This window comes from Ovis canadensis, chromosome 9, assembly GCF_042477335.2.
Source record: "Ovis canadensis isolate MfBH-ARS-UI-01 breed Bighorn chromosome 9, ARS-UI_OviCan_v2, whole genome shotgun sequence".
Classification (NCBI taxonomy): domain Eukaryota; kingdom Metazoa; phylum Chordata; class Mammalia; order Artiodactyla; family Bovidae; genus Ovis; species Ovis canadensis.
In genome coordinates this window covers 10791384-10804606 of record NC_091253.1, presented here as the reverse complement: position 1 = coordinate 10804606, position 13223 = coordinate 10791384, and the positions used below count along the sequence as shown (strand labels likewise).

Here is a 13223-nt window from a genome sequence, read left to right as displayed (position 1 = left end):
ACCCCCTCCAGTATTCTTGCCTGGAGAATCCCATGGACAGAGGAGCCTAGCAGGCTATAGTCCATGCGGTCGCAAAAGTCAGACACCACTTAGTAACTAAACCACCACCACCACCACCACCACCACCACCATACCCAAGCAGTAGTCAAAGACATGAAATCATGCTTAGATTTTGTTTTTGTTTGTGTTTCGAGTATTTTTCACCTCTAAAACATCTCTCATTCTTTTTATATCTAGGAATTAATCACAGCTTGGTACATAGGATTTTTGGTTCTGATTTTTTCGTCTTTCCTTGTCTATCTGGTGGAAAAGGATGCTAATAAGGAGTTCTCTACGTACGCAGATGCTCTCTGGTGGGGCACGGTGAGTGGGAAAATCCGGTTTTATTTATGGGATGTTGTGAGATGTTTCCTTTGAATACAGTGCAGTGATTCCCATGAGTGGTCTCAGTAAAACTATAAAAGAACTTCCAAAAGGGAAGTTAGTTTTGTGCAAATACGCAGCACTTTTAATTATCTGAAGAGTTGCCTCACCGGCTTAGGTCTAACAAAGTTCTCTTACAAATCAACTTACTGCTTCATGCGTGCCAGTCTGTTGCAAAATAAAAATGAATAATTTTTTAACCTTGATTAAAATGTTCACGAGCTCACTTATTTAACTTTGTGGAGCGCAGCTTTGAAGTACAAATTGTTGTGTTGTTTGTCACTCATCAGAAAGTTTATCTGAGGCTTTAAAAAAAGAAATAGTAGCTGAACAAAAGCTATGAGTAAAACTGTGGTACAAAAAGAGAAAGAGAAAAGAGTGGTAACCATCTGTGAGATCAGAGATTACAGACACTGTGTTTCAAATGTTTCTACTCTTTTTCCTTTATATTGTTGTTAAAGGATGGTTTTCCAAACAAATAAAAGTTAAAACATGACTCTCGTACACATAGAAAATAAAGCATGTGTAAATATTTTAAGTCATTATCAGTGAAGGAACTAAGAAGATGTTACAGCCAGTTCAGAGGACTATCCACAGAACAGAAGTGTGTAAAGATTAGGAGTATTGAATCTGCAAACAGAGGCAAACCTGGCTTCTTCCACAGTGAAAGCAGGAAGTCAGAGGCGCCCCCACCAGACAGAATTTCTTTACATATCTATAGACAAGAATTATTTTGCATTCCTGCTGCAACTTACACAATCCTAAAATAGCTCAAAGGCCATGAAAGGTACAGAGTCTGCCCCCCCACCCCATCAAATCAGAAATCGATAACCTAGAAGAACATACTCTAAACAACACATAGTTTTGCACTGAAGCAAAGTCTTTCTATTGTAAAGAATTTATTAAGCAGTCATTGAATTGTGTACCCTAATAAGAATGTTTTAAGATAAAGGAATGCTTTATACAATGTGTAAACTGCATTTCTTTTTATTTTATTCCTTAATATGTGCCAAAAGGGTGAAAATACAACAGCAGTTAGAGTTGTCTGAAGAGTCTCTTTGGTCCAGCAAACTTGTTGTCTTATAAAGCACTTGTAATATTTCTTGAGTGTTAGATTGTTGCCAAAATAAAAATGCATCATCTTCTTAAACTATGATTGAAGCATTAGTAAGTTTGTTAGCCAGTCTGCCCCGTGGAGCTCACTGCTGCGCTCTTCCCCTATTTGTCAGAAGCTCATCAGTGAGAACTAGAATTGTCATCAAAGACGAGGATAACTCATCAGGGCTTGAAGTAAGCAGAACCTGGTATAGCCTAGCAGCAATAAAATGAGTAAGAATCAGAAGTATAGTCGTTTGAAGATTAAGATTCTTTTTCCTTAGATTGTCAGAGCTAAATGTCTACAAGATTGTGTCACTGATAACAAAGCATCCTGTTGTTTCATAATTTGGTTTCCGACTCCTTGCCCTCCCCCACAAGCAATAATGACCACTTTGAAAGAAGGAAAGTGGAAAACCCAGAAGAGAGCTGTCATCTGACATGCCTAAAATACTTTGTATGTGTTGAGAACAAGTGAAAATGTATGACTCATAGTGGGGATAAACTGAGGAAACTGAGCGAAAAGGAGGTTTTTCTAGCCAGCAAGGGGAAGACAGCGATTTGAATTTTAGTTTCTGCATCGCTGTGAAAATCCTAATGTGGCTGAATGACTGAGACCCGTGGGCGCCCTTCTGTACTGAGGTGCAGCTGCTGGTGCATCCACCTGGCACCTCTCTAGCCTTCCATCCATCTTCCTACTACTCTCCTTCCTACTTAACCCCTGCCTACTGCATTGTGTGTTGAGTGTGTGGGGGAAACTCTCCATGTACTTAGTCACCAGCTTGTTTCTTTGCCAGAATAACCCACGTAGCAGGTTTCCAAAGGTCATCTCTGTGCCTCTCAGGGAAAAGCAGCATCTATTCATTGATTTCAGCACAGCAGTGCTATTCGACTGAAGTTTAACCTGTACTTAGGGCTTCCCTGGTAGCTCAGCTGGTAAAGAATCTGCCTGCAATGCAGGAGACCCTGGTTCGATTCCTGGGTAGAGAAGATTCCCTGGAGAAAGGATAGGCTACCCACACCAGTATTCTTGGGCTTCCCTTGTGGCTCAGTTGATAAAGAATCTGCCTGCAAAGCGGGAGACCTAGGTTCTATCCCTGGGTTGGGATCAACCAAGGGATCCCTGGAGAAGGGAAAGGCTACCCACTCCAGTATTCTGGCCTGGAGAATTCCATGGACTGTACAGTCCATGGGGTCGCAAAGAGTTCTACACGACTGAGTGACTTTCGCTTCACTGCCACTGATGCTGGGAGGGACTGGAGGCAGGAGGAGAAGGAGACGACAGAGGATGAGATGGCTGTAAGGCATCACTGACTCAATGGACATGAGTTTGACTAAACTCTGGGAGTTGATGATGGACAGGGAAGCCTGGCGTGCTGCGATTCATGGGGTCACAAAGAGTCAGGCACGACTGAGTGACTGAACTGAACTGAACTGAATCTGTATTTAGCAGAATCTTTGAATGGCCGAATTATATCTCTTTCTAAAAAAAAAAAAAAAAAAAACTAGTCTTAACTACAGAAGCAAAAATTTTCTAAGATACTGAGCTTCTAGGAATAAAAAAAAAGGCCTTGTTGGTCCACAGTGGGTTTGTTGATATTAACTAACTCATTAATGAAATTGTCTAAAGCCATAAAAAGCAAACAAGAGAACTTACTAGTTCTGTCCTTATAAGAACATATACTAGGTCTCCAAAATGAAGTAAAACAAATATAGAATACTCCACTGTGCTTAGTCACTCAGTCGTGTCCAACTCTTTGCAACCCCATGGACTGTAGCCCACTAGGCTCCTCTGTCCGTGAGGATTCTCCAAGCAAGAATACTATAATAGGTTACCATGCCCTCTTCCAGGGAATCTTCCCGACTCAGGTGGATTCTCCACCACCTGAGCCACCAGGGAATCCCAAGAATACTATAATGGGTTACCACGCCCTCCTCCAGGTGGTCTTCCTAACCCAGGGGTTGAACCCAGGTCTCCCACACTACAGGCGGACTCTTTACCAGCTGAGGCAGCAAGGAAGCCCAAGAATACTGGAGGGTATAGCCGATCTCTTTTCCAGGGGATCTTCCTGACCCAGAAATCAAACTGGGGTCTCCTGCATTGCAGGTGGATTCTTTACCAGCTGAGCTACCAGGGAAGCCCATGGAATACTCTATGTTTTATTATGTATTAATGAAGACCTCAATGAAATCTTTCTAGTTAAAACTGTCCATCTTGCATGTAATGCATACCTTGCTAACTAAGGAAACATCCGGAATATAGGGGAATGAAGGAAATGAAAGAATCCTGATTTGATGAGTTTCTTAGTGCTGGGCTTTGGTGAAAAAAAAAGAAATCCCCATTTATTAAAAAAAGAAAAAAACCTGAAGTAGTGATATATAATTTAAAATGCAATTTATAGTCTATGGATACAGCATTCAGTGAATTCCAAATATTATATGCAAAACTATTCCATGAAGAAGATACTTTTCCCAAACCAACTTTAGGAGGAATGCGTAGTGTGATCAGCACTGCTCAAAGCAATAGCAGTTCAGAGAACTTTGGTCCCTGGAAACTCTTCCCATAATAATAGATGACACTATTCAGCCCATAGTCCATAGAAAGGGCTGGTGTTAAGCCCCTGACAGGTACCCAACCACAGATGGGGGCTGCATGAATGGATATGGTGAACCTCTACAGCAAAGGAGCAGAGACCAATGCCCTTCCTGACAGACCTTCAGAACAAACCTACAGCTTCAGGGAAGAAGGGCTTTGGGAATCAAGGTTTCAGTGAACAATGTTCTGGACTCTGAATGAGCAACTGAAGAGGCATTGATGACGAATGTTGCTGAGGCCAGGCAGCTATAGGAGGACAGGGTCTTCTGATTGCATAGCGGAGCTCTGCTTAACATCACTTCCTATTAGTATTATCCTCCTTTTCAGTTACTTCAGGTTTATTCTGAAGTAATCAAAGAACAGGTTTTCCTGGATTCATTTTTTATTATGAGCTCCTTCTTTCCTGTTATTATCTTCCCTCCTTTTGATTTGATTTAGATTTATTCTGAAGTAACTTAAGATCCCATCCTCCTAAAGTAGTTTTGCCTTGTAATGACCTTATCCTTGAAGGCCAACTTGTCCTTTTTTTAATTTAACCACTCTTACTGTGTTGAAGATGGTGTTATGGGTTTTCTTTAAAGATGCAACAGCAGCAGATAGTATGAACTTACTCTTGAGGTATAAACCTACTCTGAATATAGCCTCCACCTGAGACCTGTGCTTGACATGATTCCTTTAGGCATGTAGAGGATTTGGTGTTGGCCAGTTAGTCCTAGAATGTGCTCTTAGAGACCTCACACTTTTCCCAAGCAACAATATGGAAGGCTCGGTATGTAATGCACACTCAACAGGTCATGCAGCCCATATGTATGCCATGAATTCATCCCCCTACAAAATCTAAGAGTAGGAAACGGTGCCAATTTGTGGAAAGAGGAAGGATACCCTTGTCCTTGATGACACTTGTCACCTTTCTGAGAATCAACCCCCCTTCCATCAGGTTTACCAGGACCTAGTGTTTTCTGCCACCTCTTAGAAGCTATCGGTTTCTGACTCAGTAAGTCTGCTGGTACCACAAATAAAAGTGTTCCTTACTACCAACGTGTGACCTGATGGAATCAGAAGTTTTACTTCCAACTATTCAGGATTATTAACAACCAAGTGAAAACTGAGACATACACCCTTGGCGATGCTTTCCATACAGTCTAGTGGTTATTAACCTCTCCAAGCCCCATGCCTACCTTTGGGGCATTTATGGGGTATATTGGGCATGAATCCCTGGAGAACTCTTTCCTAAGACATCTGTTCTTAAAATTGGCACACGTGCAACTCTGGACACTTTTGTTCAGTGTTATTCTAATAGTACTGAGCACATGCTGTATTTAAAAAAAAAAAAACAACACAGTATTATAGTCAGGAGACCAGGGTTCCAACCCCATCGTTAGTGTTAGTAGAGATGTGATATTAAGCAATTGTTTAATATTGCTGTAAAACTGAAAAAATTATAGTACCCAAACACAAAGTTGCTCTGTGTTTCAAATGAGACTAGGACGTGTGGATTCACTTTATCCAATGCTAGATAGCTGTGACTGCCACTGTTCTTGCTTATCTGACCACAAGCCTGGGAGAACAAGTAGGGAGTGCTAATGCCCTGAGCCCCTGCCACAGCAGAGCTTGAGTTTCGCGATGCCACCGCCATGGAGTTTCCAATGTGTAAAGACTGAAAATCTTTCTGACCTACTAGTTCAAGATGACCAAATGTCAAAATTAACTTCATAGATTCTATGACTACCTATGCTCAGAAAGTAGCCCAAGAGATTACTTGGGCTAAGAGAAGAGAAGAGGGAAGAAAAGAGACTAGAAAGAAGAGAAACAGAGCAGAGAGAAGGAAAGAGTGGGGAGGGAGAAGGAGGTTGTTGACAACTGTTGACAGGAATCTTCCCCCTTAAGAGACCCCTTAGGAATTGCTGGAGGGAATGTAAGTTGTGCACCCACTATGGAAACCAATACAGCTATTCCTCAAAAAAAATTAAGAATAGAACTACCACATGATTCTGCAATTCTGCCCTAAAGAAAACAAAAACACTAGCTGGAGAAAATACATGCACCTCATATTCTATTACAATAGCAAAGAGTTACAATAGCAGTGCTGTTTACAATAGCCAAGATATGGAAGCAACCTAAGGACCCATCAACCCATGGATGGATAAAGATATGGTTATATGCACAGTGGAATATTACTCCGCCATAAAAAAGAATGAAATGATGCTATTTGCAGCAACATGGATGGACCTAGAGATTATCACACGCAGCAAAATAAGTGAGAAAGAGAAAGACAGATACCATATCCTTTCACTTACATGTGGAAGCTACAATACAAAGCAAACATGCCAACACAGCAAAACAGAGACAGAGCCACAGATACAGAAAGCAAACAGGTGGTTGCCAGAGGGCAGAGCAGGAGAGAGAGGGAAGCAATAGGTGAGGGAGACTGAAAGGTGAAAACTAAGTGAGTCCCAAGTATAGAGGGTACAGTGTGGGAAATACAGCCAGTAACTGTACAATGTCTTTGTATGGTGATATCGTAACTAGACTTACCTTGGTGATGGTTTCAAAATGCTATAGAAATACCAAATCACTGTGTTGTGTAACAGGCACTAACAAAGGGCTTTAGGTCAATTATGGCTCAAAACAAACAAATAAACTCATAGAAAAAGAGACCAGATGTGTGTTTACCAGAGGCAGGGAGTGGAAGGTGGAGGAATTCAATGAGGATGGTCAAAAAGCACAAACTTCCAGCTATAAGTGCCATGGATATGATGTACCATGCAGTAAGTATAATGAGCTCTGCTGTGCGTTATATATGAAAGTTGCTAACAGAGTAAATCCTAAGAGTTTTAAAAATAATATATATATCCATTTCTTTAATGCTGTATCTATATGAGATGATGGGTGTTCGCTGAACTTATAGTGTTAATTATTTCATGACGTGTTCAAGTCAGGGCATTGTACTGTGCACCTTAAACTTCTGCAAAGCTGTGTGTCAATTATATCTCAGTAAAACTGGAAGAAAAAAAGATTAAATAAAATAAAAATAATTTTAAAGGGACCCCCCCCTTAGGGGGAAATTATACTGTACTGTGGAATTCTACTAATAGTCTATTTTAATATGCTCACATAAATGCATTAGCTATAAACAGCTATTCATACCTGTGTTCTCAAAACCAGACCAGTAAATATCTGTTGATTTGTTGCTGGAAGAAAAGAAGGTAGATTTATATCTCCTGGTCTCCAATTAATTGTGCTATTGAAAACAAACAATTAACTGTAGCTTAACCTATGTCTAAATTATAATCTGAACACAGCACCTGCCTCCCATTAAAGAAAAATATTGAGGAAAGCTTGGACCTGAGTTTACATTTGTTTTGCAGTATAATTCCTGAGGGAGAAAACACTTGATTGTTGAACCCACTAAGGGGCCTGGAGCAGACCTCCGACTTTGCTACCATTACTCCTTTCTGCCAATATTTGCAACCCAAAGACTTTCAGAAAATCTCTCCTTACCTGCATGACTGCAGTTGAAGGCAAAACTTCCTCTGAGCTGCTCCCACCTGCTGCAGCCCTTCCAGTAAATGTCCACCTGGAAGGACAGCACAACCCGCAGGCACCACCAAGCTCACCTGATGAGGCCGCAGGGGATGCAGGCCTGTCCTTCTGGTCCCAACCATTCCCGTCAGGCTGGTCTGCCGGCTTCCACCTCTAGGCATGAAGCGTGACAACCAATTAAAGTATTATTTTGCTAAAACAACACTGCAAGAGATATTGGAACTTTTAAAAAATGTGTTTTTTAATTGGTTAGGGACTTCCCTGGTGACTGAGATGGTAAAGAATCTGCCTTCAAAGCAGGAGACCTAGGTTTGATCCCTGGGTCAGGAAGATCCCCAGGAAAAGGGAATGGCTACCCGCTCCAGTATTCTGGCCTGGAGAATTCCATAGACAGAGGAGTCTAGTGGGCTACAGTCCATGGGGTCGAAATGAGTCCAAAAGAGATACTGGAACTTTTTAAAAGTGTATCTTTTAATTGTTTGAATTCAAAACTTTATGACATTTCATAGTCAAAAGTCAATGAGTATGAATCAATAATAAGTAAATATATATATAAATACATAAATTTTCAAAATTTCACTAACCAGCAGATGTTAAGAGCATAGATCCTAGGGGCTCTGGAAGGAGTCAGAAAATGGAATGACACTCAGTACAGTGGATTTCCTCCAGGCCTGATTTTTGCCAACTTCTTAAGATCACAGATGCCAACTATAAGCAGGTAATTCCTGCCAGAAGCTCCCAGGGAAGAGGGTGTCTTCAGGGCTTTCTGTGACCCCACCTTCATCTAGCTTTACATCCAAACTAGACCAGTTAACTGCAGCTCAATCACTGGAGCTGCACGTGGCTTCTGGAACACAGAAGTGGGTGCATTGCTGAGCACAAGTGTGGGAGCGGAGACCCCGAAAGGATACTCAGTTCATGTGCAAAGGACCAACTGAGAAAGCTTCCCAGGGCCTTCCAGTTACTGGGGAAAGGGAAGAAACACAAGGTAACTGCACTGGGGTACCTCAAAGACAGCTTGACCTAAGAGCCCGGAAAATCAGCAGCCTTCCTGCAGACTAGTGCCTCAGAAGGTAAAGAATCTGCCTGCAATACTGGAGACCCAAGACTTGATTCCTGGGTCAGGAAGATCCCCTAGAGAAGGAAATGTCATCCACTCCAGTATTCTTGCCTGGGAAATCCCATGGACGGAGGAGCCTGCTGGGCTACAGTCCATGGAGTCACAAAGAGTTGGACATGACTGAGAGGTTAACACTTTCACTTTCCTGCAGCCCTCTTTCAGGATGGTTTGATGGAATGCAGCTCCCTGGTAGCTCAGATGGTAAATAATCTGCCTGTGGTGCAGGAGACCTGGGTTCAATCCCTGGGTTAGGAAGATCCCCAGGAGGAGGGCGTGGCAGCCCACTCCAGTATTCTTGCCCGGAGAATCCCTCTGGACAGAGGAGCCTGGTGGGCTATAGTCCATGGAGTTGCAACAAGTCAGACATGACTGAGCAACTAAGCACTGCACAACCAGAGGTTGCCTTAGAAAGGGGGCAGCCAGGTCAAGCAGGAGGGTCAGTGTGATGCCCCCTGATAACAGCAGGAGGCCCAGTTTCCCCCTTTGCAGCCATAGGAAGCAAAATGATCCACCCCACAGGCACAAAACACGAACCCTCGCCCACGCTTCCTGGCATCCTGGTGCTAGATCCTTCCTCAGCCTCACCATCAACAAAAAGCCCCTCAGCCCTCAACCAAGCAACAGCCCAGTGACTGTAAGATCCGGTGGAGGAAGTGGCTGCTACAGACTGGGCTGTGGGCCACTCCAGTTCCTCCTGGCCTGGCCCTGGTGGCCCAAGAAGTAGGTGGGAGGGTCTCACCATTCTCCACCCCATGCAGCCCAGGTGTGACTCTCAGGGTTCATGACACCTCCTTACCAGCGCTGTAAGAGGGGCAGCCCTGAGTTCAAAAGGAGGGCGCAGCACTCTTAACTGGACTGAGAACATGGTTGCTTTGCTGTGTCTGGAGGCAGGAGATTAAAACCCACTCAGAGCCCCAGGCCCAGGAGAACAGCTCAGATGTGTGACTGGAATGGAAAGCAGACAAAGAAATGCAACATTATTGCTGTGACCAGACCATGAAATTTCTTCTTCCATTTATTATTGTTAATAAACTACTGGAAAGGGTTAAGCTCTTTTGCAGAAATTTGTGGTAAATTAAACTCCTTCCTGCATATTTACGGTTATGAACGTGTCATGAGATGTAGCCAGGAGTGTTTTACCTGCAATCAGAATCCCTTCCGAGACTGCCGGTGGCATCTGGTTCGCTTGGCTGCTGGTTTGCAGAGCACGTTCTTTCTCACATCCTCACAGCCCAAATGAGCCCTCCCCATTCCAGGCCCTTCTCTCCCCAAGGGTGATCCTCCTTGTCCTTCACTGCAGGTAATGAAGCCACCGTGAGCTTTTCCAGCCCAGCTCCCTCTTCATGTTGTGCCCACACAGTCTCCACCCTGTGGAGGATACGTTCATCCACACGACCAAGGCTAGCCCTCCACCATGTGCCCGTCCCCTCGGCTCGCTGTTGCTGCTTAGTCACCGAGTCATGTCTGACTCTTTGCAACCCCATGGACTTTCATCTGCCAGGTTCCTCTGTCCATGGGATTTCCCAGGCAAAATACTGGAGTGGGTTGCCATTTCCTTCTCCAGGGGATTTGCCCCACCCAGGGATTGAACCTGAGTCTCCTGCATTGGCAGGCGAATTCTTTACCGTCTGAGCCACCAGAGGAGCCCCTTTCTCGGGTACCCCCCACAAAGCTCCCAGCTCCCCTCTGCAGACTTGGCCTCTCTGCAGACAGGCACAGATCCATCCTAGAAATCCCCACCTCACGTCAGAGATTCCCAGGAGTTCTCACCCCAGTTTCTCACTCTGTTTGTTGTTACCAATGTTCTTGAAAGTGTTCTTTATTTGTTTACTGAACACTTACTGAGGTCTTCTTATTTTGTGGCAAACTTCATGCTAGAAAACAAAGAGTAAAGAAACAGTTGAGGAAATGCAGCCCAAGGGAAAGCAGAGTAGACCACCCCTCATGATAAGAGCCGATGGGAAACGAGCAGGCCAGAGAGAAACCAGAGGCCCTGCCGTGGACAGTGGGGGTAGGAGGCCTCTCTGAGGACAGCAGGCTTAGGACAAGATCGCAGAATGAGAAGGAGCCCTGGCAAGGGGGAGTGGCTGAGGGGAGACACTGTGCAAGGGCTCCGTGGAAGGATGGCCTCGCCTGTTCAAGGAGCTAAAAAGGACACTGTGGTCAAAGTGCAGTGAGCAAAGTGAAGCCCAGGGCAGTGTGGGGGTGCCGCGGAGACGAGGTCATGTGCTCCACAGCTAGGAGCTTAGAATTTATTCTGAATTTGGTGAATAGCCATTGCAAGGCTTCTAGAGAGGAGTAAGAAAATAGCCCCTGTGGAGAAGGAAACAAGAGAACCAGGAGCAAAAACAGAAAAGGCAATTGAGAGACGACGGCTTATGATCTTCAAGAGCCAGGACATGGAAACAACCTCAGGGTCATGACAATGGGTCAACAGGAGGGTGTGCTGTACACATGAGGGGATTGCTACTCAGCATAGAAAACGAAGAAACTCTGCCAACTGCAGCCAGGTGGATGGACCTTGACTTCTAAGTGCAACCAGTCAGACAGGGACAGATACTGTATGATCTCACTTATATGTGTTTTTAAAAAATGGGCATAGAAGGAGCCTACCTCAGTATAGGCCCTATATGATAAGCCTAAAGCAAACATTATTCTCAATGGTGAAAAACTGAAAGCATTACTCCTAGGATCAGGAACAAGAAAAGAGTATCCACTTTCATCATTATTATTCAACATAGTTCTGGAAGTCATAGCTACAGCAATCAGAGAAGAAAAAGAAATAAAAGGAATCCAGATCAGAAAAGAGGAAGTAAAGCTCTTACTGTTTGCAGATGACATGATTTGTTCATGGAAAACCCTAAAGATAGTATCAGAAAACTACTAGAGCTAATCAGTGAATTTAGCAAAGTTGCAGGATACAAAATCAATACACAGAAATCACTTGCATTTCTATATACTAACAATGAAAAATGATACAGAGAAATTAAGGAATCAATCCCATTCACCATTACAACAAAAAGAATTCAATATCTAGGAATAAACTTTCCTAAGGAGACAAAAGAACTGTATACAGAAAATTATAAGACAGTAATGAAAGAAATCAAAGATGACATAAACAGGTGGAGAGATATTCCATGTTCCTAGGTAGGAAGAATCAATATTGTAAAAATGACTATACTACCAAATGCTATCTACAGATTCAATATGATCCCTGTTAAATTACCAATGGCATTTTTTACAGAACTAGAACAAAATATTTCACAATTCATATGGAAACACAAAAGACCCTGAATAGCCAAAGCAGTCTTGAGAAAGAAGAATGGAGCTGGAGGAATCAAGCTTCCTGACTTCAGATTATACTACAAAGCTACAGTCATCAAGACAGTATGGCACTGGCACAAAAACAGAAATACAGACCAATAGAACAAGATAGAAAGCCCAGAAATAAACCCATGCACCTATGGGTACCTTATTTTTGACAAAGGAGGCAAGAATATACAATGAGGCAAATACAGCCTCTTCAATAAATGGTGCTGGGAAAACTGGACAGCTACATGTAAAAGAATGAAATTAGAACACTTCCTAATACCACACACAAAGATAAACTCAAAATGGATTAAAGACCTAAATGTAAGACCACAAACTATAAAACTCTTAGAGGAAAACATAGGCAGAATACTCGATGGCATAAATCAAAGCAAGATCCTCTATAACCTTCCTCCTAGAGTAATAGAAATAAAAACAAAAGTAAATAAGTGGGACCTGATTAAACTTAAAAGCTTTTGCATAGCAAAGGAAGCTATAAGCAAGGTGAAAAGACAGCCCTCATAATGGGAGAAAATGATAGCAAATGAAACAACTGACAAAGGATTAATTTCCAAAATATACAAGCAGCTTATACAACTCAATACCAGAAAAGCAAACAACCCAATTAAAAAGTGGGAAAAAGACCTAAACAGACATTTCTCCAAAGAAGACATACAGATGGCTAACAAACACATGAAAAGATGCTCAACATAGCTCATTATTAGAGAAATGCAAATCAAAAGTACAATGAGATCTCACCTCACACCAGTCAGAATGGTCATCATCAAAAAGTCTACAAACAATAAATGCTGGAGAGGGTGTGGAGAAAAAGGAATGCTCTTGTACTGTTGGTGGGAATGTAAATTGATACAGCCACTATGGAAGACAGTATGGAGATTCCTTTTAAAACTATGAATAAAACCACCATGTGACCCAGCAATCCCATTCCTAGGCATATACCCTGAGGGAAACCAAAATTGAAAGAGACACATGTATCCCATTGTTCATTGCAGCACTGTTTACAATAGTTAGAACATGGAAGCAACCTAGATGTCCATCGACAGATAAATGGATAAAGAAATTATGATACATATACACAATGGAATGTTACTCAGCCATAAAAAGGAACACATTTGA

The 13223-nt window shown here is 42.7% G+C and overlaps 1 protein-coding gene across 3 annotated transcripts in view; it reads left to right on the top strand.

Annotated features, from left to right (window-relative positions):
• Positions 1 to 13223, top strand: part of KCNQ5 (potassium voltage-gated channel subfamily Q member 5) — a 632727-nt gene that overhangs the window by 499505 nt on the left and 119999 nt on the right. For all 3 annotated transcript variants that reach the window (XM_069599473.1, XM_069599474.1, XM_069599472.1), the window contains exon 5: positions 238 to 363. In XM_069599473.1, the coding sequence (XP_069455574.1) occupies positions 238 to 363 (126 nt within the window). The remainder of the gene's footprint in view (positions 1 to 237; positions 364 to 13223) is intronic.